General features: G+C 49.0%; 11 protein-coding genes across 11 annotated transcripts; 4 read left to right on the top strand and 7 right to left on the bottom strand.

The window, feature by feature from the left end:
• Nucleotides 1-81: 81 nt before the first annotated feature.
• Nucleotides 82-679, bottom strand: CTRU02_201469 (mitochondrial import inner membrane translocase subunit; the record flags this gene model as incomplete). The annotated part of the gene is made up of 3 exons (XM_036732574.1): nucleotides 82-123; nucleotides 194-547; nucleotides 605-679. 3 exons carry the CDS (start codon nucleotides 677-679, stop codon nucleotides 82-84), a joined length of 471 nt encoding a protein of 156 aa, XP_036575691.1.
• Nucleotides 680-4,489: 3,810 nt separating this feature from the next.
• CTRU02_201468 (uncharacterized protein) lies at nucleotides 4,490-6,288 on the top strand (the record flags this gene model as incomplete). The annotated part of the gene is made up of 2 exons (XM_036732572.1): nucleotides 4,490-4,661; nucleotides 4,742-6,288. 2 exons carry the CDS (start codon nucleotides 4,490-4,492, stop codon nucleotides 6,286-6,288), a joined length of 1,719 nt encoding a protein of 572 aa, XP_036575689.1.
• Nucleotides 6,289-6,856: 568 nt separating this feature from the next.
• On the top strand, nucleotides 6,857-7,881 carry CTRU02_201467 (thiamine pyrophosphokinase-related protein; the record flags this gene model as incomplete). Its single annotated transcript, XM_036732571.1, has 2 exons — nucleotides 6,857-6,924; nucleotides 6,987-7,881. The coding sequence occupies 2 exons, from the start codon at nucleotides 6,857-6,859 to the stop codon at nucleotides 7,879-7,881; spliced, it is 963 nt and encodes a 320-aa protein (XP_036575688.1).
• A 1,222-nt stretch (nucleotides 7,882-9,103) lies between these two features.
• Nucleotides 9,104-10,183, top strand: CTRU02_201466 (nadh:flavin oxidoreductase nadh oxidase; the record flags this gene model as incomplete). Its single annotated transcript, XM_036732570.1, has 1 exon — nucleotides 9,104-10,183. One exon carries the CDS (start codon nucleotides 9,104-9,106, stop codon nucleotides 10,181-10,183), a length of 1,080 nt encoding a protein of 359 aa, XP_036575687.1.
• Nucleotides 10,184-10,747: 564 nt separating this feature from the next.
• CTRU02_201465 (uncharacterized protein) lies at nucleotides 10,748-12,052 on the bottom strand (the record flags this gene model as incomplete). The annotated part of the gene is made up of 1 exon (XM_036732569.1): nucleotides 10,748-12,052. One exon carries the CDS (start codon nucleotides 12,050-12,052, stop codon nucleotides 10,748-10,750), a length of 1,305 nt encoding a protein of 434 aa, XP_036575686.1.
• Nucleotides 12,053-13,616: 1,564 nt separating this feature from the next.
• On the bottom strand, nucleotides 13,617-14,234 carry CTRU02_201464 (extracellular scp domain protein; the record flags this gene model as incomplete). Its single annotated transcript, XM_036732568.1, has 1 exon — nucleotides 13,617-14,234. One exon carries the CDS (start codon nucleotides 14,232-14,234, stop codon nucleotides 13,617-13,619), a length of 618 nt encoding a protein of 205 aa, XP_036575685.1.
• Nucleotides 14,235-15,607: 1,373 nt separating this feature from the next.
• On the bottom strand, nucleotides 15,608-17,022 carry CTRU02_201463 (FAD binding domain-containing protein; the record flags this gene model as incomplete). The annotated part of the gene is made up of 2 exons (XM_036732567.1): nucleotides 15,608-16,655; nucleotides 16,727-17,022. 2 exons carry the CDS (start codon nucleotides 17,020-17,022, stop codon nucleotides 15,608-15,610), a joined length of 1,344 nt encoding a protein of 447 aa, XP_036575684.1.
• A 3,386-nt stretch (nucleotides 17,023-20,408) lies between these two features.
• Nucleotides 20,409-20,791, bottom strand: CTRU02_201462 (uncharacterized protein; the record flags this gene model as incomplete). Its single annotated transcript, XM_036732566.1, has 3 exons — nucleotides 20,409-20,587; nucleotides 20,659-20,716; nucleotides 20,783-20,791. The coding sequence occupies 3 exons, from the start codon at nucleotides 20,789-20,791 to the stop codon at nucleotides 20,409-20,411; spliced, it is 246 nt and encodes an 81-aa protein (XP_036575683.1).
• A 2,949-nt stretch (nucleotides 20,792-23,740) lies between these two features.
• On the top strand, nucleotides 23,741-24,676 carry CTRU02_201460 (uncharacterized protein; the record flags this gene model as incomplete). Its single annotated transcript, XM_036732564.1, has 1 exon — nucleotides 23,741-24,676. One exon carries the CDS (start codon nucleotides 23,741-23,743, stop codon nucleotides 24,674-24,676), a length of 936 nt encoding a protein of 311 aa, XP_036575682.1.
• A 296-nt stretch (nucleotides 24,677-24,972) lies between these two features.
• Nucleotides 24,973-25,650, bottom strand: CTRU02_201461 (GNAT family; the record flags this gene model as incomplete). Its single annotated transcript, XM_036732565.1, has 1 exon — nucleotides 24,973-25,650. One exon carries the CDS (start codon nucleotides 25,648-25,650, stop codon nucleotides 24,973-24,975), a length of 678 nt encoding a protein of 225 aa, XP_036575681.1.
• Nucleotides 25,651-26,615: 965 nt separating this feature from the next.
• Nucleotides 26,616-26,774, bottom strand: CTRU02_201459 (uncharacterized protein; the record flags this gene model as incomplete). Its single annotated transcript, XM_036732563.1, has 1 exon — nucleotides 26,616-26,774. The coding sequence occupies one exon, from the start codon at nucleotides 26,772-26,774 to the stop codon at nucleotides 26,616-26,618; it is 159 nt and encodes a 52-aa protein (XP_036575680.1).
• Nucleotides 26,775-27,190: the final 416 nt, after the last annotated feature.

The following is a 27,190-nucleotide window of genomic DNA, read 5'->3' as shown; positions in this document are numbered from 1 at the left end:
CAGTATTCTTCAGCATTACCGTTAGACTAATAAAACAGGGCGGGAGGCCGGAGGGAAAAGATGGCTCTCATCAGCAATTCCTCATAATGCTGCTTGCTCGTTGCTCGAAGGGAGTGCAGGTGCCTATGTCAAAGTGATTAGCATTAGATAAAACGCCTGTGCGGCTGATGTTCAAGCCTGAAAAATGACCCACCTCCAGCTTCGTGCTGCCCGCCATGAGCTTCTGGAATCCGATACCAACACCCTCAATGACGGCAAGCAAGACGGCGCAGCCGATGGCACCGTTTCGTGCAGCCTTGAATCCACCACGGAAAGCGAGGGAACCACCTGTAAGGAAACCAGCTCCTATCGCATTCCAGGCGTCCTCTTTTTGCCGTGTGCTCTTGATTGCGCAGTCGAATGTGCTGAACAAACCACCCCAAACGCCGAAGTTTCCTCCCAAAACCGGTGCGCGCATCTTGATTGCTGAGAGAGCGCCGACTCTTCGCTCGCCATATGGACTGTTTCGGAAACCTTTGATACCGTGCCAGATAGTTCCACCGATGGCCTGTTAAAGGGTTAGTCGTGGAAGCTTGAAAACGGAGAGCGGGTGTTCAAGACATACTCCCATGGCGAACGCGCCACCGAAGTCGTTAAGGATAACCCATGGGCATGGGTCTCTGCCGTGATCCATAGACATTTTGAGGGTTTTCGGAAGGGCGGCACAATTGATACAGTTGGATCAGGTGACTGGCGACGTTGATCGGGTGGGACAGCGACAAATTCTAGATGAAGTTGTTGCGTGACGTGGCTGACGCGCCGAATCCAGAATTTTTTTTTTCCCCTTCGTCACCTTAGGTAAGCTTTCGGCCTGGTGGTAGCTTTGTTTTTGCGATCCGGAACTATGGTTCTTATCAGGTGGGGCACGTAAAGTGGATCCTCTGACTTATTTCGGTGCTCCGAAGCTTAGGTGATCATTGGAAGGAAGCATTGGGAGGCGGGCCTCGGCACCAATACCTGACCCACCTGTGTCCGATCTTTTTGCTAGGACTGTCACTGTCCAAACTTTTGACTTTGTGGAATCACCAAGAAAACATCAGCGCAGCAACGCTTGCAAGGAAGTTTTCTTCTTCTTTTCCGAATAAATTATCATTCGTGAATATTTCGGAGATACCAAGTATATATTGAAAGTGAAGCCTAGAAAAAGCGAGCTTGAGAAGGAGTCACCTGCAAGGCCTGTTTTAACCTCCATGTAAGGTTGATAAATCAAATCTTCCAAACAGCTCAGGCCACCCCTGTTACTGATACAGGTCAACATCATTAGGACTTCATTGTCGGATCGCATTGGAAGCTTTGTGTCATGGAGGCCGAGCCTCTTTGCAGGAGACAACTTTGCTGTAAAATATCTCTGAAGCATTTGGTAACTCGTATTATCTTTGACTTTCTTGAAGACTAGGTTATTGAAGATTTTGTTTTTGAAGGACCATATCAAATATGTTAAACGCGGCACAAGAAGGAGTAGAAACGAGTCTGTTGCATCACCAAGGATATGGGCGAGTCTTCGTGATGGCAAGGGTCAAAGTCCATGTCAATGCAGACAAGTTTGCCCCCAGCTGCCAGGGGTTTTGGGCATTCTCTTCAAGTCGAATGACAGCGTTGACGGCCCGAAGTCAAAAAGTAAGTTGGATCGTGCTTTGGGGAAAAGGGCCGAATAATGGTTTTCGGACGTCTTCGGGGATACCACAATTTTGATCATGGCTTTCCTCAATCTAAACCTGATAACATCTGGTATTTGTATTTTGATGGTAATATAAGTTTCGTTCTGGGTTTATGATGACATTTGGCTAAATACCAATTCCCAGAGCAAATCAGCGTACTGACCAATGACATAGATGTTTACAGCAGCGGCCACGAAAACCCAATTTCTGCTCTGCCCACCTCGGGAGTCACCGACATGACTCTTGTCAAATGGTTACTTAACCCCTTGTTAACTTTCACGTGGTTCGAATGAACCAGGACTTCTACGTTTGCCGCTGCCGTAGAAACTCTATGTCACAAGTTTGGAACTCTGAGCCCTCAAAGTCTTCTCGTATTTTCCATGCCTATTGCCGGATCTGAACCAAAAGCTCATGCTAAACCAATGTCGAGCCCGAGCTTACCGAACCTCTTTTTCAGATTGGACATACATTCGTAGGCGACAAGAGCACCCTGACGTTGGGGCGCGGAGCAGACCGCAAGAATCTGTCATGCAAGTGGCGGCAGAACCTAGATAACAGGAGACACCACCACATACGCTACTAGTTCTTAAATCACGAACTGAACAGCCAACTTTTGAGCTTCTTCGATAGTTTCTTCTGTATAGGTCTTTAGATATGTACGGTTACTTAGGGACTCCATCCTCTGTACTTCTGGGCATGTTGTTGCGAGTTGAGAATCCGCCTCTTACATGCCCATCTCTTACATGCCCATCTCTGAGGCTCCGTGCATTGTTGTTCGGAGGTAGTCGCCGGGACCAAGACCTGTTTGAATATTTGCCGACAAGAGGATTCTCAAAGGTAGAGTCGGTTAATTGGCGATTAGTGATCCAATCCGAAGCTAATAAAACTCTCATTGGTTTACTCCGTTTTGGGTGTTTAAATCGCGAGTTATCCGAGCCATTCGGACAAGCAGTCCTGGCACTCAATGCATACAGACTTCATCGGATATAGTTCGAACTTCAGGACATGGGTACAATCACAGCACTCCTAGTATGAAAATTTGGGCAAATCTTCTTTAATGTAATGTGTCATATCAGTCGAGGTTCTTACTTTGCAGGTACAATGGCACCGTTGATCTGGCCAGATGCAACCGTACAGTCCGATAGTCCATCAAACACGTAGCTGCTGCAAGCGGCTTGAAACCAGACCACAATACCTGACATGGAGGAAACCGATCGCTTTGTCCAAGTCTCAAGGCCATGGGTCTGCCCATCGTGTCCGCACCCTCCGCATATGGTTCAACATCGTTGTCAACTTAATGCACACATTGGCCTCTGATGGTCCACTCGCTGATATCTATTCTTCCAAGGCCCATGACGCATATAAGAAAATCCAATCGAAGAGCGATGAGGAGAAGCATGTCAGCATCTTTCTTTTTACGTCTAATGCGCTGTGTTGGACCCTGTCGGCGCTCGACCCTTTCTGAATAGGTCATCATGTAGTTGACTAAAGTGTCAGTTCCTTAAGGTGATCAGTGCGATCAAACCACTGTTATTGATCAATTCTTGGTTGGCGTCTGTTGACGGTTAAAAAGATCCACTCAGGAGAGCTATATGAGATAATCCAAAAATGCAATCGACTTAACCTCGGAACCTTAATACGAGAACAAACCAAGGCACAACAGACCGTAGTTGGCTACTTGTCAAGAATGGAGCTGAGATGATTTACAAAATGGGGGGAAAACACGACTTCACAGTGGCCAGCTAGTTGATGGAACAGCAGAGGCAAAACGAAAAAAATGCTATGGCCAATCCTACGGTGTAGATCTGATTCATAGTTGAGTCCAATACTGAAACTGTTGGTTTCATTACAAAGTAGTCGGCTAGATACACATCCACCACGACATCGGCGCGGAAAGTAATCAATCTGATCTCGCAGAGTTGGTCCAGCCAGTGGCGCTAGGCCACAGAGTTTAGGTATGCATAAGATAACACAGCACAGATCTGGTAACGGTCGAACGGTGGGCGATAGGATTGTTACCTCCGGAGCTCTAAAGCTGTTTACGCTTTTTCCCCCCTTCGTCATCCAAACAGATGAAACAGGATGGTATTGGAGTAAGGTATTCAGGGCATGGTGACCATTCAAGGTGCCCGATGAGAGTTTGGGTACCCGCTGTCAGATTGACGTCGGTGATGCATCCAACACCGACAGTTCAAGGTGGTAGATCGTAGACTTAGCCCTATCCTCGTCTCTCCGCTGATTATGACTCTTTATGCATACTAGGTATTTACGAAGTATACTCATAGGCTAATCTAGCAACAAATGAAATTCATGCGTCGTCAAGATTTAGAGAATGCCACCAGCCCTGCAGGATAAGTCTGTGCGATTCCCGTACGAACCACTCTGACTGGTGGCTGTTCAGGAGAAGCTGAAACTCTAATTAGCATCTCTCGTGCTAAAGTGGGGATGCAATTGCCGGCCAGCAAATGCGCCTTGCGTAGTATATCACTACAGGCCAATCCCCTATGGGGTTAGGCGAACCCCATCCGACATTCGGGTTTTCCAAAGTCAACACTGAACTGAACATGGTTTCATTATAGCCACGGCTTAAGCTGTCTTCGGCAATATTTAACGCACACTAGCCCATGGAAACCGATTGGCTAGCATTGCACTTATCGGAGCTATTCCTCGATTTTCGCTCAGGAGGCGCCCAGGCTTGCGACTTCCCCTATTTCCGACTCGTTGACGCTGGAGAACACTGAAAACTCACTGATTCGCTCACTCTTCGGCACCACGTATCAACCAACTAAATTATGAAGATGCCAACTCTTTGTGAACGCAAGAGAACCGGATGTCTTGTATGCAGAGCGAAGAGAAAGAAATGCGATGAGAGGAAGCCCGTATGTCTTTCATGTGCCAAAAAAAGCGAACAGTGCGTTTGGCCAAATAACTGGAAAGAGCCGCAAACGGCTGATGCTTTTGCCTGTGAGTTGGACTTGAAGCTTTTTTTTCAACAGGCTACGGCTCTTGATTCCCCAATACCAACTGATCACTTGAACTCTCAGATGCCGACACATCCAAGACTGTAGTACCTGGTTGTTCAAAACGCGACCAGAGGACTTCAAGTAATGCTACCCGACCACAAGCCGAGTTCACCAGCAGTACGGAATCACCGGAACATGCTTCTTTGCAGCCAATGTCGGAGTTGGCATCGCAAAAGACAAGTCTCGAGAGGACTTACTTCCGTGGCAAAGGCTTTCGCGATTCCCCAAAGCTTTTGCATCATCCACTCGTTGTACCTTCGAGCGTACAGTTAGACAGCGATGACTTCCAAGTGCTCTTCCAGCACTTCATCTCGCGGTCGATGCCCTCCATGTCCGCCGACGATGTGGATACGGAGATCTATGTCAGCCTACTGGTGCCTTTGGGTCTCACCGATGACCTCGTTCTCAAGTGCATGCTGGCACTGAGCAGCTTGCAATATATGCTGTACAACCCCACCAACAGCAAAGCCATCAAGCTTTCCAATACCTGCTACTCCAGAGCCATATCGGCAATGCGGGATCGCGTGGCTCTTAGCAGTACCGAATCGCAGAATGATCAAACGGAGTCTCTTTGCTCCGCAAGCATTTTATTAGCCTTGACGGAAACTTCACGAGGCGACTCAGGCACCAATCATGTCGACTTTGCAAGCCATCTTCTTCAAAGCATGTCGCCGTCACTGCGTAGAAGTGTCGATCAGAGACTATACAAGCACCTTTTGCGAATTTGCGTGTTTCTGCGTATTGAAAGCTCCACGGAAGAGCCCCCATCACTACTTACGCCGGCAAAGCTTAGAAAGCAGACAGACATGCAGATACTCGGTGCTCAACTCTGGGAAGCTGAAAGCAGAGCTCAGACACTGCTGCAATCTGAAGAGCGTGGACTTTTTCAGTCCCCCTTCATCACTGGATTGTTGACGATACCACACCTCGGGCGTCTACAAAACGCAGATTGCGTCAAGCAACTCAGTAACCAAGAGATAAGTGCACAACTGGCAGCGATCGAGATGCAGATAATGTCCTGGGCGCCCCCATTACCGAATACTAGCCTCAAGGTTCGCCAGGTTTGGACTCTTTGGCGATTGGCAATGCTGCTATTGCTGTACGATTCACCCGTAGCCGGAAACTTCTGGCAAGCTTCGAAGCGGAACGATTGTTTTAATGGGTTTATGCAAGAGCTCAAGTTGATTCCCAAGGGCCATGGGAGCTTCGGTCTACTGATGTGGCCCATAATGATAGCGGGGTCTTGTGCCCAGTTGCCTGAACACCAGAAGTTGATCCAAGACCACCTGGACCACTGTTGCTGCTCTCTTGCAACGCGGATGCCGGCCCTGATTGCGGATATGCTCAAGCTGACATGGGAAAGTCAACCAACGGACCATGGAATGGATGAGAGCCCTGAAGCTGTGAATGAATTCACGATCGATCCAATGTTCCTGTTCACCGCGACCTCATCATCAGCAAAAGAATCATCAGCGGCATCGCTGTTCTCAGCATCACCGTCGCCAACAGATGATTCAAAACAGGATGAGTTGGGAAGAAAACCGTTGAGCGAACAGGAAGTTGGGTGAATGTGTCAAAATTGACTTGACGCGCAGGCGCAGGTCTTATCGGGTTGAGAAAACCACAGCTGTTCCCCAGACTAGCCAATGGATGGAACTCAGCTCTATGTACTGCGCCGCCACATATGAATGTTTCACTGGGATAAACGCGCAATTCGAACTCACAGCAGAGGAGAATACCAAAGGAAGAAAGGGAAAAAAAGTATTTTTTTTCTTCTCCTTTTTCATTTCCCTCCATGTATCGGGTCAGAAACCAGCATCATCATCACTTGGGCGCAAATAAGACGGTTTTTCAAGTCACAATATCCTATTTAGAATCGGACACAGAGATGCACCTGAGCAACAACCCTGGTTTAAGACATAGGAGATTGGGCCTGTACCAGTGTTCATCATGTCGAATCAGAGCCTCACAGAGCAGATAGCCCCAAGCCGAAGCGGGTCCGGGTACGTACCGAACCTCAGGGGATTTCCAGTTCACCCATTTAATCCAGCCCCTCTCAATCGTCCCAGACACAAGTCAACTCTACAGTCACCACTTACATCTTGAATCCAACCTCCACAAGCCATCCAAATAACCATGGCCGAGCAAGGTCATACACCGTCTACGCAAAAGGGGTTTATCCCTCTTATCAACAAGGTCAATAAGTGCGTCAATTGCCTACCTGGCTCGTAAAGACCAGATCACTCATAACTAACTTTTTCACCAGTGTACCCCTTGACTTCGACTTCAATACCCTGTACAAGCTCTTACTCCCTAATGATACACGTCCGCATGGGTTCATGGTCCCAAAGACCGCCGAGCGTCTCCCGTGGACCTCTGACTTCCAAATTGATCACGATGAGCGCACCGTTCGCCTCTTGGATACCACGGCCAAGGATGGCCCAGACCCAGGCAAGGCTGCCACCGCCGCCTTACAACGCGTTGTCGACGCCGCCATCGACAACTCTGACAGGTTTCCCACCCTTAGCGGCCGGCACAGTGAACCCTTCCGAGTTTTGGGCGCCAATCATTTCGTCTCCATCGAGCGCTTTCCCGCTCCGCTGTTCGGAATCTCTTCGCGGGGCGCCCACATGACAGCCTACGTGAAAACTGCTGATGGAATCAAGATTTGGGTTCCTAGGCGCAGCGCTCATCTGTTCACGTTCCCTGATCTTCTGGATACTACGGTTGCTGGAGGTGTCAAGGCAGAAGATTCGCCGTTTGATTGCATCGTTGCCGAGGCCACCGAGGAGGCCTCGCTTCCTGCCGACTTTGTCAAGGACAACGCGCGCGCTGTAGGCGCGGTGACATATGTCAGCATGAACGAGCAGAAGGGTACTTTCTTCCCGACCGTGCTCTACTGTTACGACTTGGAGCTTCCCGAGTCGATTGAGCCGGTGCCTGGCGACGACGAGGTGTCCGGTTTCAAGCTCATGACGGTAGCGGAGATTAATACGGCTATGCTCGAGGAGCAGTTCAAGCCGAACTGTGTGCTGGTCATGCTCGACTTTTTCATCCGGCACAACATCATTAACTCGGAAAATGAGGAGGATTATGTCGATATCTTGACAAGACTACGTCGACACCTACCGGTACCTACGTCTCCTGAGCGTAGGTCATGAAAAGCCATAGAAATGCGCGTGTCGGGAGTTAATTTGAGGGCATATAGTCTAAGACAACTGTAAGGCAAAACAATAAATGCACCTTGTTAGCGACGACTCTCAAAGCTTCGTGCATATTATTGTGCCGTAATCGATCTTGATCCGTCCGTAGGCCTTGACTAGCACCATCGAGACCACGTGCAGTCCCGACGGTAGGGCGCTCACCTGTAATGATCAAGCCGACCGGGTCCGAGGCAATGACTTCTCGAAGTAGCGCGTGGAATTTTCACTCCAGCGCCGATGGTGGTAATGACACCAGTGTAGTTTTCAGGACAGGTACACTCAACTGTAAAGGTAACGTCCTGGAAGCTGTGACTGTTAGAGACGAGGGAACTCCAGCTCATGCCACGGCCAATGAAGTCATGACTTCCGTTGAGAATGGCCAGCAGTAGTTTTTCTTGCTTACAAAGTCAATCCCGACTTTGAGGTCTTTTTTTCGTGAAAGCTGTAGTAACATAAAGTGAACCGCTCTGTAGGATTGCCGTTAAGGTGTTAGTGAGGCACTTGAAAAGAGTGACACCCAGTGGGTAAGATCATAGTGCGACCATTGACGGAACGTCGGCTGCAAAGATCATTCTCGTCCATCCAAAAGTAATGCGTTAATCGAAACGATGTCACTTGTCTAACCATGGTGGAAAGAAGGACGTGAACTTCGGGGAGCTCATACTTCTATTAGCCAAGTTTCGGGCAAAGACATGTTAAAAGACATACCGCCAGGCCTTTTGCAGGTCAAATTAGGATTATTAAGATTATCGAGATTATTAATCTATGCTTATAACTCTATCGTACGGTGAGACGGACAACATAAGCTGATGATGTTCTCGACTTGGTAATCATTCAGCGTTAAAAAAAAATTGGTAAGTGAAAAGTACATGCAACCACAATTGGAGACTTGGAGACTTGGAGACATTTGGGGGTCTAGTGGGTTTGGAGACTCGGACGTTCCCAAGACCCACAACCTCACAATAGAAAGAAAATCTGAGGAGATAGCGTACGAATTTGTCAGCCTAGTTATACTAGAGTGTTTGGGACGAATGGGTTTGTTTCTTTCAGGTTCGAGAATAACTAAATGACAATGATCGAATATCAATAAATGCTGTTGGGGGGCTTTGGCAGGCATAACTCCTCTTCGAAGTTACCTCCCGTTATCATACAAACCTTCAAGAGTTACTGCTTATCTGCCATGAAGACTCTTGATCTTTTCAAATCACTCTCGCTGAAGCGTGGGCCCCCTCTCAAGAACCGACTCCTTCTTGCACCTCTTACGAACTGGCAGTGCCATGTTGACGGGACCGTTTCTGAAGACGAGGCTCACTGGCTCGAGCAATGCGCTGCAGGAGGGTTCTCCATGGTGATGACATGCGCTGCTAATGTCAGCCCCTCTGGCAAAGCTTTCCCGGGGCAGATGGGCATTTACAGCGATGACCATTTGCCAGGCCTTAGACGTATAGCCGATATAATCCGGGCTCATGGCGCTGTCTCCTCAGTCCAGATTCACCATGGAGGCCTGAGAGCCAATCCCGAGTTCGTCAATGATCTTGTTGGGCCGTCAGACAACCCGTCAACCGGCGTGCGTGGGCTGTCACTTAAAGAAGTTGAAGACGTCCGCGACGACTTCATTGCCGCGGCTCAGCGCGCCGAGGAAGCGGGCTTCGATGGCGTTGAGGTTCATTCTGCCTTTGGCTGGATACCTATGCAATTCCTGTCTCCGCTATTCAACCAGAGAACAGATAAATATGGCGGCTCTCTGGAGAACCGTTCAAGGTTTCTCTTTGAGATCATCAGTGGTATTCGGGCAAAGTGCAAGCCTGACTTCCAAATAGGCCTGCGCATATCTTTCGAGCGGTACGGCGTGCCTTTGGTCGAGATGCGAGAGGTTGCTGCCAGAGCCATTAGAGAGGAAGTGATCGACTACTTGGACTTGGCGGTTTGGGACTGGAAGAAAGTAACCCAGGAGGAGCCTTTCCAGGGACGTACTATCCTCGGCCTCTTCACCGACCTTCCACGCTCTGCTGTTCGAGTCGGGGCTTCTGGTAAGGTAATGAGTGTTTCGGAAGCGGCTTCAGTCCTGAACGCCGGTTGTGATTTTGTCATGCTTGGCAAAGCAGCAATCCTCGAACCTGATTTTCCACGCCGCGCGCAACTGGACTTGGAACATCGGTCGCCGCAGTTGCCAGTCACGCAGGCTTACTTGAAAGAGAAAGGGTTGAGTGACAACTTTGTCAGTTACATGCGCACTTGGGAGGGATTTGTGACGCCATGATCTGTTATTTAAGAGCAGTTACTTCATCCGACTGTCTACTTGTAACGGGGCAGAAGTTTGAGGATTGCGCGGATGGGAATTTGAAAACACAGAGAACTCCTAGTTTGATGCCGCTTCTGAATGACTCATCAGAGTCGCGTGTGTGTGAAACTATGTACTATAGGCTATCGCACATAACAGAATCAGAGTCCTGTCTTGTATCACCGGTCGGTCGCTCATTATACTCTTAGGAAAACTAACTTTTACTAATCTGAAAGCCATTGAAGCCTTTAGTATATCTAAATCACCTAGTACGCCTTTTTGCATAAGAAGATTACACGGCATCTACCGAAAATACAATGCCTCTAAGGAGCTTCTTCTCCTTTTCCTTAAAAACGTTTGAAATATCACGGCGACTTCAGAATTTCAAGAGACAACACCAAAATTTCCATTGAATATTACCCACTAAGTATCACATGTCACAGTGACAATGTATGCGTCCCTGCTATTTATCTACATATCCATAAAGTCTTGCCCCGACTATTAGGTTTGTAAGATTGGTGCTGTTCTGCAAAACGGGGTTGCTCAAGAAGCCTTGGGCGCCGGACATGTGTTAGTGACAGTCAAGATGTTAACAGCGGCATGAACGATAAGGTAGGCCCGGCTGCCACCACTACACGTCGGGTACACGAGCGGAGTAGGATTCGACCAGGTGGGTAAATTAGGGATGCTTCCAGCATTGTACGTGTACTGGCCCGGCCCGCACTTGTCGATGGGAAGGCAGTCGAGGTCGACGTGGACCTCGGCGAGGACGTAGGGCGGGTTGAGCAGGTATGTGACGGTGACACGACCGGTCGGGTTTGCTGTTGCGACCCAGACGCCTACATCAATGGCCTTGGTGATGTCGTTACCGCCCGCGCCCACATACAGCGGACCGGAGATACCGCCTTGCAGCTCGGCGAGTGTGGGAGTCTCGTACCAGCCCCAGCGGTTGCAGCCTTGACCGGACTGGCTATTGAGGGTGGTAGATTTCTCTACACCGGCAACGGGGTTCTGGAAGCCGAAAGCGGTGCCAAAGGCGCACGTCTTGAGTGAAGGCGGCGGCGTTGGGGCCGTCGGGGTCTCGGTTGAAGACGTGCTGCTTGGTGCAGGGCACGGTGCTACATTGCATTTCGAGCAGCGGTAGCTGATTGCAAAGTAGTTATAAGTGGGATTCCATGCCGTACAACTGCGTCTCGAATCTCTTTGGGTGCACACTGGTTCATGGACAAACGTGTGGACGGTTTTGATGTTAGTGGCCGAGTCAACGGACTCAACCTGGCCGGAGAACTGCAAGTAGAAGCCCAAACCCTCGCGGTCTCCATTGGGGCACATTCCGGCCAGGGCACTCTTGATGCTAGTGGTGGGTGTGAGGCCCAGAGCGTCGTTGAATGGTAGCTTACAGACGAGCTGATCATTAACTCCAGACGGCGCGCAGGTGAGTGTCGCCGTAGGTGGCGGGGTGCTCCAATGCGCAGAGTCGATCATGTTACCCATCAACTTCCACGTTACCGTTGCAGATTTCGTGGTATAGCCCGGGAACGAGGACACATTGAAGTAAATGTTGGGCCCAATAAAGTCGAGACAGACCCTGGAAGTAGCCAGAGGTGCATCATAAGGCCCGATGATGATTTTGGGACACTGCTCGGACCAGTTGTTCTCCAGTGGAAGCTGGAAGTTGTCCTTATCCGGCATGGCCACGCCGGCAAGACTGCAGTCGTTAGAGCAGACGTCGTAGTCCCACCTTTTCAGGATGGACGATCCTCGTCGTGCTAGTGATGACAATTCGGCATCAGCTGCTGCCAGCCCTATCAGGCTGACAAAGGTTGTTGCAGCAGTGGTGGCCTTCATGGTTGAAATCTCCGTTGTAAGAATTTTGACTAAAAGTGAGGATTTGACGACTGAAGAATCGGGGACAATAACCATGTTTTTGTAGTTCAAACTTGTTCTGAAATTAGCTCCCTACAATTCTCAAAGAAATTGAACGGAGACGAGCTAGCCACCTGAAAACGAGGCTGGCAGCAGCTAAGAATAGTCGAGAATCTCAGGCATGCAGATGGAAGACATCACTCTATTGTTATTCGCCGGCCCACATAAGACCATGCGACGGCAAATGCCGAATCTCCAACGGTTAATGTGGCTGTTGAAACTGTCACCAAATACGGGTTGTCCTCAAATGATGCTACCTTAGTATGAAGCCATAGTCGTCAGCCGCAGGGCATCTGCCTTACCACATTTAACTTTGCCAGTGGATGCCTATTGCCGTTTAGATTCCTTGCGCCCATTTGGTCTCATCCTACATGAGTAGTCTGACTCTATCGTCGTACCCATCAGTCTCCATAGCATAATATCGAGTGTGTACCAGCAAATATAACAATCAAGTTGTGAATGAATCGAGATGTGACCCAGGTAACATACTTGGCAGCGAGTTCTAGGCCTTTGGTATGGTCTGGGGTGGGCACCCGTGCACTTGGCTTGAAGTGAAATCCTCTATTCAACAGCCATCGCCTCAGAAGCCAGGTGCTATGGTGGTTTTAGCCTCAAGCTGGCCTTGACGTGTCATCTCAGCACCAATAATGTTGGAACAGCAACATGGACGCGAATAACGACCGGCGTCGACTAGCGTATGGCTGAACCACATGGCCTCCAACGGCTGACATTCTACATTCTATCATCTTCAGCCACCTTTAGCAAGTATACTAATTTAACGTATTGCTGCCCGCTCTTAAGAATCTTCTTGTGATATTAATATGTGAGAGATGGTTCAAGAGCGTATTGAGGAAAACTGTTGTTTTCAAGAACTTAGTACATTACCAAATGGTAGAGAATGAAGAGCCAGATCTTCTAGAAGTGGTTTCCCCGACGGATGTTAAAAGTGGAGGATTTCGCCTTGTCTGAGCCGAATTACTAGCTCAGCCGTTAAGCAGCTTCAACTGTCACATTTCACTGCTAGTTCTTCAGCTTGCTACGTCTCTGAACAACAAACACAGGGGGCGCAGTTGCTGAAAGTAGCCTAACAACGCCACAGCTGGACGGGCGCTTGATCGGACCCCTAATTTGTAACGAGTGGCATGAGATGTGCCTGAGCCTAGACCTTGAATATTCTGGCGTATAATCATACCATACTTGCAGCGGTCTCGCCTATTTAATTATCTTGACATACCAAAGTTTGCAACTAAGCATTGACTGTGCTTCTGAGGTCGAAAGTAGGTTCTCCGCGGCTGCTGGGAATCTGCAGCATCCCTTATTTTGATGCGGTTGGTTTAGACCTCACCAGCCACGTGCACTAAGTCTTGTATCGGCATAGCCTTTGCAGCGCCTGGTCCTCTCCCAGCCATATTCAAGGGGTTTATTCGAGATTTCATAATGGTCTTCATTGTCCTGGTCTCAATAATCTGTCCCTAGAGAGCCTACATCAAGCCGTCATCCACATGGCAAAGGTCATAGCCACAAGGAATGCTGAGAACATCTCCGGCGCATTTCTCGCCCCAAAGCTCACCTTCTCGTCTACCGAGTACTCGAACTGCCCAAGCACGTTACCCCTAGGCCAGTACTCGCACACAAGGTACCACGCATTATCGTTGCACAGCTTGCGCGCGCATCCGACGTCGGTCGTGTTCTTCCATACAAGTTGCGTGAAATGCCCCGTCTCCTCACTGAACTCGGCATCGTCGAAGTCATAATCGTCGCGCTCGTCGCCCCATGCCTCGACGCTACGGGTCACGTTCGGATACCCTTTCGCCAGGTTTTCGCCATAAGGTCCATCCGAGTGCTCCCAGTCGCAGTCTTCCATGCCATCGAGATATTCTTCCGCAAAGTCGGCAAGAGTCTCGTTCCAGGACACGTCCGAGGCGTTGTGTTGCTCTCGGTAGTGGTTTGTGCTATTGAGCACCGCGGAGGTGAAGGTGTCATCGGAATCCCATTCCGGCTCGGGGGTTGGCTGCGGTAGGTTTTGAGTGATTGTCGACACTGCCGACTGTGCGGCGGTAAACTGAAAGAAGATGACTGCTGAGGTAAGATACTTGAGATGCATGGCGGTTACCAAGTTGATTTGGATGGGTTAGCGTTGTCATTGATTTTATTGATTAATCGAGCAGTGAGATCAACAACACTTGTGTAGCAAGACTGAAGGTGAGGTTCTCTTGTCCAATTTGCGAGTCTCGTCACTTTAGATATAATAAACTCATGTTTTCGGGCGGCATCACTGAGCAGTTCTGTGACTGGATGGTGAGGTTCGCCAAACCAAGTTTTGTTCTCATGACCTTGCCTCTCGCCCGGTCAGTCGGATCGTGAGGGTGCAAGATGACGCATTCCGAGCCTCTGGGGGCATCCCAAGCCTATGGAGTTGCCCGACAGCGCTGACGAGGCCCTTGTTAAGTCAACTGTTTTTGCAGCTTGGCGACCCATTCAGGTTTCTCTGCGGTTCATCCGGGCTTGGGGCACGTTTGGTGGCTGACACCACTGCTGAGCACAGCCCTGCGCTGATCATGTACACATTGGTATAGCGCTTTCTCCGGTTCCTTGGGACTGGGCGTAGCGGGGTTATCCTCCCGTTGTGCCGTCTCTTCATTCTTGGAGTTTTCCGACGAACCGAGATTGAATAAAGAAGAAATACAAGATGGGACGAATAGTTGGTTTGTTATGCATATTCGTTGCTTCTGAAGCAGGTTAGTTCGAGCCAAGTGAAAACTGAAATCAAAAGCTGGTGGGTGCTCCCAGTCTTCAGGGCACCTCAGTTCACGTATCACCAGGTCTTTTGGTTTAAAACGTAACAACAAGCAACGCTCGCTGTTGCGATTAAAATGATTCTTAAATACGATGTCCCAAGGTCTGGTAGCTAAAGTCCTAATCCCCTTGCCGGTTTCGTGATGCGAAAGTTCAGGGCCGATTTATACGTTTCTAGAGCTCAAGAAGGTATGCGTCCTGTGATCTTGGCTGCCGGCCCCAAAGTGCCGGAACTGGCCCTTCACCCTCTACCTATGCAGTGAGTCACTCCTCGACGTCATTCTTAGCATATCAGTCGTTCTTCTAGACTCGAGCTATAAACTTTCAACTCTAAACCTTCGCAAATTGGCGGAAATATGAGATGATTGTCCTTCTAGATGGGTGTCTTGTGGGAGCACCTCAAAGTTTGGCAAAATCAGAAGTTTCAATAGGCCAGTATCCTCTTCTCGATGTGTGTTTCGCAAAGGCGTGGACTGTTCGGTTTCCGACAGACTTTGGGAGGTCCTGAAGCTATCTCAAAACGGTTTGCGCTAGTAGTGCTGAAAGTCATAGGAGTTATTACATCTAGTCGTACGTGTCTGTTCTAACCATGCCTAACCCGCCATCTAATGCTCAGTAAAATACATGACAAAAAAAAAAAAAAAAAAAAAAAAGAGGAGGAAAAAGAAGAAGTCTCTATGCTTAAAGCGCCCGGTTCTTGGACATGTTGTTCAGCAGCGGATGTAACCACTGGAAAGAACCCGGCTCGAACGGCTCCGACGTCGTGATGAAATCCAACACTCGCGCCTTCTGAATCGCCGGAGATACGATGTAAGTCAAGAGCATCTTCTGTATGAAGCTCCAAGACAAAATATATCTTGCCATAAACCAGTCAAACGTCGACGCCCACGCGTGCAATCTCGTCAGTCGTGCAGACTGTCCCAAGTCCTTCTCCAGTAGCTCTAACCTCTCCGTTCGGTACTCTTGGAAGAACGAGTCGAGAGTTTCGTAACTGGGCGAGCCTCCCGTCTCGGAGACCATCTTTCGCAGGCCGTTGCACAGCGCGACGACGTCCTGCACGCCGTTGTTGAATCCCAATCCGGCGTTGGGGGTGAATTTGTGAGCGGCATCGCCAACAAGTACAATCTTGCCACCCCACGACCATTGCGTGCAGATGCCTTCCTCAAGACCTGCTCCGCCGGCGTTGTATCGTTCCTTGAAAACGTCCCTCACTTTCAGTGTGCCGGTGACGGGCCATTCGGCGAATCGGTCGCCGTACTCCTCGAGCTCCTTCTCGGTGAAGGAGATGCGCTCTTTTGTCGGCTCGGCAAGCTTCTCGTAGCAGAAAATCCAACCCCTTTCCTTTCCGGTAATGTACATGACAGACTTGTCTGTTCCTTGGGTCTCGTAGCTCTGTCCGGCGGCTGTAGGACGTGGGAAAGATGCCCACATGCAGCGGTAGTTCGTCTCGTACGGTTTCTCGGGGTCCCAATCCCGAGACGGGTCTTCTTCGAGGGCAAGGCGACGCATCTGTCGGCGAGTAGCGGAGTGCACGCCGTCAGCTCCAAGAACGATGGACCCGGTGTATGTCGAGCCGTCTTCGCAGGTCACGGCAACGCCTTTGTCGGTTGAAGCGATATTGGCGAGCTTCTTGCCGGTGAAGTAGCGCGCCTTCGCATCGTCTGGGAGGGTGTCGTAGAGGGCCTGGATCAAATGCGCTCTGTGGAATGCTAGAGGTACCGAGCCGTGACTATTTAATAAGGCCAACGTCAGTATGTGTTTGCGATTTAAAGCGATGGAAAAGTAAGTAAAAAAACGTACTGCTCTTGTAAGAGTTTGAAAGCAGACGACTCCTTAAAATTGTATCCATCACTGGTGAAGCCCTTATTGTCGTTCAAGAGACAACCGATCTCCATGAGCTTGTCGAGAATGCCCAATTGGTGGAAGACGCGCATGCTTGGGGGCCCCAGCACCAGACTTGCGCCAAGGTCCTCGACAATATTGGTCCGCCTCTCGAGGACTACGAAATCGATTCCTGCATGGTGTAAGGCATGTGCTGCGGTTATGCCACTAGGGCCACCACCAATGATGATGACTTTGAAAGGGCTGCTTGTCATGCTGTAGATGTTTTACAGAATGGAACAATGGTGGTCAAGGTTGTTTCGCTGGGTTATGTTGTTTGGTATCTGGTACGGCAATAAAAGTTTCGACGATGGCGACATTGTCGCCGGCGGAGGGTTATATACTGAGCCCCCCTTCTTATCCTCTCCACCGGACTCGGTGCCGACCTACTTTCCATGTCCTGCGTATCAGTGTTGCTTGAAAAAGACCCGTTTGCCGGGGTGCTAGTGTCGCGAAATCCCTGAATCGTCGAATGGTGCGATATTGCGGGAACGAGACTAGGGAAGGGGATTACAGTTTAGCCCTTTTCTCCGTCCTGTGTAGTCTTTTACTAGCGTATGCCAATCGAGCTGTCACTACCAGTACAGATCACAGTGGAATGAACCGGGTTCGTCCAACCTGCGTGGCTCGCCGAGTTGCCGCCCGGGAATGCATATTGTCAGAATCACGGATCTGCGGGGGTCTTTGCTCCGTGAATGAACGGAGTCGGGGGAATTGTAGGGTGATACAGGAGAGAGAGTATAGACAGAGCGCTACAGGGTACTGTTTACCACTTTGTCCGTCCGCTGGATATCTCCCGACCGGAAGAAACCCACCTCGAAAACCCATATGGGTTCAAACATACATCTGCCTCTAGCTCTCTCATGCTGTGGATAGCGGGTATGACCTTACCAAGTCCGAATAGCCTTTTGTTAATGCCGTCTTTCGGGACATCAGTGGAGAAAACTCTTTGTATTCTACAGCGGGAAGCCGCAAGGTTTGTGTCGTCATCATCGGGCACAACGGTCCCCGAGTCCCCGACGATGGATTGCCGGGACGGTATCGATTACCCCCGATCCGCTACAACTGGTGTACCTATCTCCCCTATTACGAGCTGCACTACAGGCCTTTTGATTGAGACGGCAAGCGACTTTTACTGCCGCTTTCGCCGCAAACATAGTACTACTACCGCTTCCCCATCCTTTCCTCTCACCAACATCTTGGCCTGGCAACTAGGTTGATGCCCGCATCAGCTGCGATGCGTAAAAGATTTAGGCATCAAATGTCCGTTTCCGCCTGTCGCACCCCGCCCACTCGTGGCTACTTGAACCTAATCAAACTTGGGGTAAATTTGGCAGCGAGGAGAAATACCCACCACATTCACACCCTATCTGCATCTAAATCCAAGTTTTACCCCCAGAGACCACACTTTGGTGCTGCCGCATGAGCTTACGGTCCCAACAACGATTTGCCGTGCCAGCTGACCCTGTTAATGACCAACTTCTCTTCGGTTTTGAAAACTTTCCAGGGAATTATCATCCAGTATTTGGACAACTTTATGTACGCAGAGACGAGACAGGCAATCCTCGAGACAGCTTCAAGTGCCTAAATCTAGTGGATATCTATTGCATTCGATTACCTCTAGTGACTTGGTTAAGCATTAACCATGATTTATCATCTGCATTCAAATTTCACCGCCGCATTCCGGCATAAGGCGAAATTACAATAGTATGCTGATAAAATATGCAATAAGTGTTAAATAGTAGAGGTCGAATCGTGAATTCACACTCACAAACCCCTCCCTTCCTTGCATCACATCGCCGAGGTGGTTCCCTATATAACTACTGCTTGTGTGCCTACCGTATATAGCTACAGCCTATATAGGTCTCCTAGCTTAATAATTCCTACTTGACCCAGTAGCTAATTAGATAATAAATTTATGACATAATAATAATCATAAAAATTCTAACTGTAATAGTTTTTTACATTCAATAGATTAATTAATTAGTTCCACAACTCTAATAGTCATATATGTACTTTCTACTAGCTTCACTCACACTCTACAAGTGTAACTACCCAGGTTGAACCAAATCAAGTATCTTATAGACAGTCAGAATCGTGGTTTTGTGAACCGAACGTAACAAGGAGACGGAAAGGATGCCGACTATGACGGAGGACGAGAAAATCCAGGCTGCGGAGTCGAACGAGCTGAAAGCCAAGGTGAAGAAGAAAAAGAACAATGCGAAGGCGGCTGGAAATGCAAAGAAAGACGACGGTTTCGAGGGGTTCGATGATTAAGCGCTGTAAGATATTATTTCACTTTGTTGTTGTAGACTTTTGAACGACTTGGAGACATTGGGATACCGCAGGTCTTGGTGGAGGACGACGCAATCCCACGAGACCCTCCATCTGCCCCATCGTTCTTCCTCGTCGCCGAGCTCGAAGCATTCACTCTAAAGTTTCCACAGCGGAGTCGTACTAAGGCCAAGGTGAAAAATGTGAACCGGAGATGACTCACTCTCCACCGCGTCCTACTTTGGTGGGCAACGACGTCTGGGCCTCAACAAACAGGATAAGCACGGTAGCTCAGGGGTAGAGCGCTGGGCTCATAACCCAGAGGTCCCTGGATCGAAACCAGGTCGTGCTAAGTTAGCTTTTGCCGCGCTCGTGCAAATTGCTTCCTTTTTGCTTCTTTCCATTGACAGTGCCTTCGAAGTCGACCTTCAGCTGTGATTTGCTTTGCATCGTACGCAGTGTTCGCCACCAGAATTGAAGACTCTCTGTCGCGACAGGTAGCATTATCGTCTTGCTCTGGCGAGGAAAACTCTTGACGTGGAAGTGTACTCAGCTAACGCCCTCAGAAAAGTCGTCAATGAGCATGATTGGGTCGCAAGTTTTCAAGGCTGCCTCGGCGAAGTGCCCCAGTTCTAATATATCTCACGCATAAAATCAGCTTAAAATTGAGAATATAGGAAGCTGATGGAAGTAAGTGTGACAGGATGGTAAGCACAGGGTTAGAGAAGATGAGGGTATGGAAGGAAACTGCTTTGACGAGTTTTCAACCCGCCCTCCTCCTAATGTGCATTGCTAGGATATGGCTGAAGCTGGGCGAAACACGGCGACTAGCAGTTTGCATCACAATTTTGATTAAACCAAACATGCTATATAACTGCCCTTGGCGCTGATTGGTCTCAGGAATTGTGGCTTGTGGTTGGTAAGCCATGAAGATAGCGGTTTGTACGTCACAGTTTGTGGCTCTGAATACTTATCTGAATATGACCTCACCTTGCATCTTGTCACAGCCTTCTGTCGCTTGACTTAGTACTTCATACTGCCACATAGAGTAATGCAACACCTCAAGCTGGGAGACATGGTAGCAATAGTCCAATCCGCTACTGCTATCCTCTATCATGGCAGTGTTTTTGCCTATGGAATACTGTTTCATTTCATCATAGCTGATGCTTGTCACCGAAGAGTAGCGAATTGATTTATGCAATTCCCTTCAAGCTGCTGAAATCGCGTGAGTATTAAAGCTAAAAATTGTATTCTATCCCGCGCAATTTGACTGCAGCGCTAAGAGAAGGTCGGGGGTATCTAGCAAAAGAAACAAATATCCAGCGCATCACAACTCCTTGACATGCATCTGTGATTCCTTCTCCTTCGCGGCCTTCTCTTCTTCCAATGTCTCTGCCCAGGTCTTCTTCGACATGCGCGGGGGAGGGTCGCGCTTGTTCTTTGAGGGCCTGTGTCCTGAGGGCAAATCGCCTACGACGACGCCGGCGTTATTCGGGGCATTCATGGCTAAAATGCTTCATTAGAATTTGTCGACAATATTTCGCGAGGAAGGGTCCAAGAGCAAAAACCATACGTACCAACGGCGTTAATGGTGTGTACGGCGACCTTGTCGAGTACATCGAGACACGATCTTCCCTGTTCACGAGTCACAAGTCAATTACCAAGCCAAAGGTAGAAGGACAGTGGGGTCAGAACACATACAAATCCCATTTTGAAATCAGTTTTTGCAAGTTCAAGTAGATAGTGTTGTTTAATCTGGCTGGCGAAAAAATCGAAGTTGAGTAGGTAAGGAGGATTTGCCTGAGACATAAAAGGACTGCATTTTAAGCTTATCTATGCCATCCGATCTGACAGGCACCAATGTTGCCTTGGAGGCGGGCGGCAAGCAGATCCACACGGCGAAGCAACCAGGTAGGCGATCCTGAACGGGTGCGAGTGATGTCATCGCCGGTCGGCCCTTACGCCCGGGTTGTGACGGGACATGTTAGCGGCCAATCCCGATGTCCTGTTCGGTGGGCGCTACTCCGGGGGCCACCCCGTTTTTCTGCTGCGCCACCGGAAAAAGAGGGTCGCGCTATGAGGTGCTTTCCCCGTTTGTTTGGTCGTCCGTCGGCGACGGTCGCATACCTGTGACCTCTAGAAGCCAAGCAGCCATAGCTGAAGTCTGTGAAGGCCGGGTTAGTAGTTGGGTTGGTGACAAGGCAGCGATTATCTGGTGTTGTATGTTTTTGGTAGAAAACCATTTGTTTTTTTGCCAAGATACTAGGGATCATTGCATACACAGGTAAGGGCAACCAACTATGACACGGAGCAAAAGCTTCGGTAATGACAAATCCGTTGTCGTTATCCCCTGTTATGCACCTACGTCGGCCAGTACTTCAGCTGGTTGAGTCGTAACAGACGTGTTGGTTTATTTAGTTCGTCGCCTAGTTCTACTTACTCTACATAACTACATACCGAGTAATGGCTTAGTTTCGGAATTCTCATTCAACCCACTATCTATAATCTCCTATGTCTTATTCATGGATGACACTTGTCTGTTTACATCCAGAACACGATACACAGATAGCTAGCAGTAGTTAATTATAGAGTCCTGCACTTTTCCACCCCAGTCCCTAGAACTTTCTTTTGTCTCATATCTGCCGGATCCTTCCCATGGATGACATACCTAAGAGCCACGGGCCGGAGCCAGCGGGCGTGCTATTAACATCTTCATAGGAACCTCTCAGGGTACGTTTCAATCAACTACGTTGTGATCCCTCGCATGATTCTTCTGCTGAGACTTCTTTGTTCTTTTTAAGGGGCGGGAGCTATTGATTGAAACTGCAAGCCAGTGCAATTTCAAAATCTGATCTGCTGTATTTTCACATCAGAATTGAAAGTCTGCATTAACAAACAAGCTGCGCGGTGGTCAGTGTGGCTAATATTGAAGAAGCGAAGAGAAGCACGTACCTCAGATGGCCTGAACCAGATCGGCAAAGTTGTAAAGCAAAAGTTAAAAACCACATGTCAAAACGACAAGAGGCAAGACTGTCACGCCAATAACTACGCCGATAAATCCAATGCAAATTTTCGTTCCTTCTGTTTCTCAGCCACGACATCTCTTGTTACTATATAGCTCTGCTGAATTGGGTCTTCGGTCGGTGTCGCGTCATCTATCTCCCTCCCGACAGCACTAGCTGCTGCATTTCCTTTTTTTGCCATGTCTGGAGTGGAGCGTCCCTTCAAGACGTAGAATGCTACCCAAACCCTCGAAGCTGGAAGGATAAGTAATCCATACGGTAGCCAGAACCAAGCCTATCACAGGATACCATTTTGGTGAGCTTTGTACTCGACGGTAGTTTGTGAAGCACCGGGCTCATCCTCATCATGTGCAGCCTCATCTTCATTCCCTCGCTTCGATGGCAAGCGTGGCAACAGGATGATGAATCTTGCAGGAATCGACAAAGATGGAAGGCTGGCCAAGTGGTTGTGGTTTCTCATGGCCCTTATCCCCCTTGCAAGTCAAAAGCAAGCAGAAACAAGAAGCGAGCGTCAACAAGCTTCAACTTCTGCCAACATTCGAAAGACAATTGAATGAGAATATCAATGACGACAAGATCTCGGTCGACGACAATTCTTTTCAGCAAATCACCCCCTGTGAGACAGCAATGTCTCTGAGTCTCTATGTATGTCTTGCACCCCTCACCTGGAGTTTCGGGGTGCCCTAGCCGTCCAAGGCTAACATCTCATGAGTGAAATATTTCGGGCATTCCGGACTCGTTTGCCACTATAATTGCGTAGCTGAACCCTTCATTACCTCATTGGTCGATTTGAATGACCACTAGAGACAACTGAGTTCTTGGTATCCAGGGCAAAATGTAAATGTCAATCTGCTCCGATGCGCCCTATTTATCTGCGCCTTCAAGTGGTAAGCAGTTTCCTAGTTTCCTTAAACTACTTCTTCTTGTCGATTATTAAATAACCGGAAACTTATGTTTATTTCAGACTCATGAGGCCAGCTGATGAGTCGTGTTGTCAATACTAATGTTATTCTGAGACTGTTGTGTCGTGTCAAGTCATTTCCTACAGTCCTCGGGACACGATCAGGCTATGAACCACGAACAAGTAGAACATGAAGGTTTGAAACATACCGAAGTAGCCATTTCTCAGATCTGCAACAACAAAACCGGTCTTATTACGTACATAGCCTTTGAACCCTGCGATTTGTAGTGTCTCAAGCGGCTCGAAGTTAGCAAGCCAGCTTCGACATCGGTCATCTGGAGTATCTGCAAAGACTGCCGTACCCTAGCGATGCTCGACTCTAGGGTAAAAGAAATACAATGCTATGTGCTAGTGACGTTTTGGTGTCACATTATTCGGTCGTGCCGGGCCGAGTCTTAGGCAACCACGCAAGGGGTTGCTCAGCTAGCTCAGCTCACCCCTGCAGAAGTGCACCCTACGGCAGGGCCTAGAACATGGCCTAAGTCGTTTCTCCATGAGGCAGTAGAACACAGTCGAGAATAAGCTGACAGCTCCACCTTTCTCAAGCTATGGGGTATATAAAGGGACTTCTGTCTACAAGCCATACAACCATGAACTCAGGGAGCAACCACTCAGGCAAAGCTACTTCTATTCTTCACAAGTGATATTGCCCAAGGGACTCATTACTCTGAAGCCATGAGATTCTTACTTCATTTCACAACTCTTATAAGCACTGCAAGTGCAACAGTCAACATACTACTGCCTCTGTACGTGTACCCTATCAACGACCTCCAGAAGCCGTATGATGGCACGGTGGACTGGAAGGCTACCATTGCAGCCATTGATGCTCATCCGGACCTCACCTTCAATGTCATCATCAATCCCAACAGTGGGCCTCCCTTCGCCAATGAAGCCGGCACCAAGATCGACTGGGCAAAGTGGATCGGCCAGATCAACCAACGTCCCAACGCCGTAACTCTCGGCTACATCTCGACTTTGGGTACAGTGCAGCCTCAGCCTCGCAGCATTTCCATTGTTACGCAAGGGGTCGACACATATGCTTCATGGACAACGGCCAATGACTGGGATGGTATTTCCTGGAACATCTCCATCAATGGTATCTTTTTCGACGAGGTCAACACCGACCCTTCCCACCTCCAATACTACACACAAATCTCCAACTACGCCAAATCCGCGACTGGCACTGTGGTTTTGAACCCTGGTGTTGCGGTGAACCCAGCCAGCTCTTCACTCTACAACGTTGCGGACGCCATTCTGTCGATCGAGACGTGCTACACGGCCGATCAGAACGCACCTCAGGATCGATGCCCTAGAAACACCTACACCCCGTTTACGCCGGCATCGCTAAACAGTCTCCCGTCCAATGCGGCCCAGAGGGCCAAGTCTGCCGTGTTGATTCACGACTTTTACGATAGCTGGCAGCCATACCAAGCTGCCTCCATTTCCACCCTGCAGACCGATATCAACGCCATTGTAGCCAAGGGCGTGCACAGCCTGTACGTCACGCAGTGGGGTTACAACGAGAGCTTTACACGGGAACCTGCCAGTGTGGGAACGGTTTCCAACCTTTTGGCTCTGGCTCAAGGCCTGTCGTCGGGTAAGCCGCTCTGAAGGTTTGGACTGGATGGATTTGAAAAGGTGGATAAGATGGAATCGGAGTGTACACCCAAAAGAGGATTCAGGGAAACAACTTGAAGACAGACATTAAAAGTGTTATTTCGACTCCCAAAACTTCCATTTGGAAGTACCCTTTAAAGGATGAACACGAAGGAAAGCAATCGGTGCTTGAGGTGTTGGCTCGCTCATTTGAAGAATACAAGCAACATTACCAGTACATGGAACTGTTTCTAAAGTGACAATGGCCTATATGACTTGAGCGTGATAAACTTCACTGTATGGAGACTTTTCTAACACGTGTTCCTGACGTTTTCCAAGATCCTCTCATTATCTTTGCTGTTCTTTCCCTTCCTCAACATAAAGTCCTGGCTAATGGTCTCCCCGCTCGGGACTTGGAACTCCAAGTAGTCCACCGTTTGAAAACCGTACTTCTCATAAACTGCCTTTGCCTTGGGCATCGATTCCAGAAATATCGGTACCCCCTCCTCTTCAGCCCTGCCACAACCCCAGCGCAGTAAAGGGGTAGCCGCGCCTTTTCCTTGATGGTCTTTGCGACTGACTACAAGCTCAAGGTACCAGTGCCTCACGTCGCCCATGATGGCCGCGTGCCTCCTTGCAAGGGTCCCAAAGAACCTGTTTGCAAACTCCGGGTTGCCCTGCACCGGCCAGAAATCCTGCGGTGGCGGCGGGGGTACGTTCGCCTCGCCGTCCCTTGCCGGCCGCACCCATTTGGCCCAGGCGATAACCAGGTCCGGGTCTTGCTTGTAATCCGGATCGGTGATGACGAAAACATGGGAACGGGCATCGCTCACTTCTTCCGCAAACATCTCGCTTAGAAGCTGGCGGCACTCTGGCGAATCTGGCGGGAAGCACGTCTTCGCGACTGGGTTGTCGCTGAAGGCTGAGAGGTAGACAGCGGCAAGGGCCGGCCCGTCCCCCGTAGTGGCGGGTCTCATTGTCGGGGCCATTTCAAAACTGACCAGCAACAAGGATATCAGGAGGCTTATGGGCAGTAGTAGTGGTTGTTAAGTGCTGGAACCAAAGCCGACCAGGAGATAGGTTCAATTTCTATCAAAGAACCACAACCATGTGGAAGTCGAGTCAAAGTTTGGTTGGCAGATGCGGAACATTGCGCGCCATTAATCGTATTTGAGACGGAAAAATGCGCAAACAACTGCTAGTTTAGGATGGTCCTCAGCGGCTACGATACCTGTTTTGGGGCTGGGGTTCTGTTTCTTACCCTGTCCCTTGAGGGGCAGGCCAGATTAAATCCAGGTCTCACTATAGGCACCAAGAAACGTGAGCCAAACCATAAATATGATTAACACCTGAAAAGGCTACTGCGAGCCCACGGTCCAAGATGGTAATATTCTGTCAATAAACAACCCACAAAAATGTCTTTTACACTGGTAGGCAGCGGTCCATATGGCACATACAAAGAAAAAAAACAAAAGATATCACGACAGAGATGAGATTTGAACTCATGCGGCCGAAGCCATGTGATAGCGACACTAATTCGAGTCACACCCATTAACCACTCTGGCACTCTGCCCTAATTGGATGGAAACGAATTCTTTATCAAAAACTATAACCAGTCTTGGTCAGTACCCACTGCGGCTGTTGAGCGGGGAAGCTTTGCTAGTGGGGTCTGGAAGATGCCCGAAACTAGGTGTTGAGTTTATTTAAAGACGAGCAACAATCACAGGGTTGAAAATCGGATTAAAAGCAGGCATGGCATGAGGATATATGTATCAGTCTGATGATTATGTTTAAAAGCGTCTTAGATTATCTCAATTTTATCTTCAACTCTTAGTACGTGGACATCGAACAAAGATGTCTCAAACCCATCCCTTGTCAAGCACACCTTATGTTGAAGTGGTCAAAATTGACCTGCTTCACTGCACCCACGTCATGGCAAGACAGCTGTCCAACCCTAGAGCCATTGCAGTGTCCACCAGAAAAGAAATTGACTGTGCAGTTGCATCCCCCATTCTGCTTTGCGACTATCCCACACGCACCATTGATCGCTGTGAAACATTGGCTGATTCCCCGCTGTGTCTGATTCGCACGCTGGAGGCGTTGGCCAGTACATGCCCCGATTTGCCCTCGTCCAACGTATGCGGATGCCTCGCAGTAAACTGCCGCCGAAGTTGGCGCCAGTGCAATGGGAAGAAAGACTGCTAGTCTCATTGTGAATATGAAGGTCGGTGTATACCTATTGCACTAAGTTTAATATCAGCGATGGAGTCGCAAGTTCGGGTCTTGCACTCGTACCTCTTTTGACAAAGCTCAATGCAAATCAGGAGGGCTAGAAGGAACAAAATGCTTTTGAACACTTTTTCAGACTTCAAACACGATGCGGTGGTTTCGCCTTGAGCACAGTTGGGGCATATATCCGCTGTCTTAAACATCGACTGAAGGCCAATCCTGCATGCTCAGAGGGCGAGCACAGGATACAGGGCTTGTGTGCCTGATCACAAAAAAGAATTACAGTTCATTAGTATCACG

The sequence above is a fragment of the Colletotrichum truncatum genome (genome assembly GCF_014235925.2).
Source record: "Colletotrichum truncatum strain CMES1059 chromosome Unknown Contig_0001, whole genome shotgun sequence".
NCBI classification, from domain to species: domain Eukaryota; kingdom Fungi; phylum Ascomycota; class Sordariomycetes; order Glomerellales; family Glomerellaceae; genus Colletotrichum; species Colletotrichum truncatum.
Note: the sequence above shows the minus strand (reverse complement) of the source record. Positions and strands in the feature narration are given on the sequence as shown.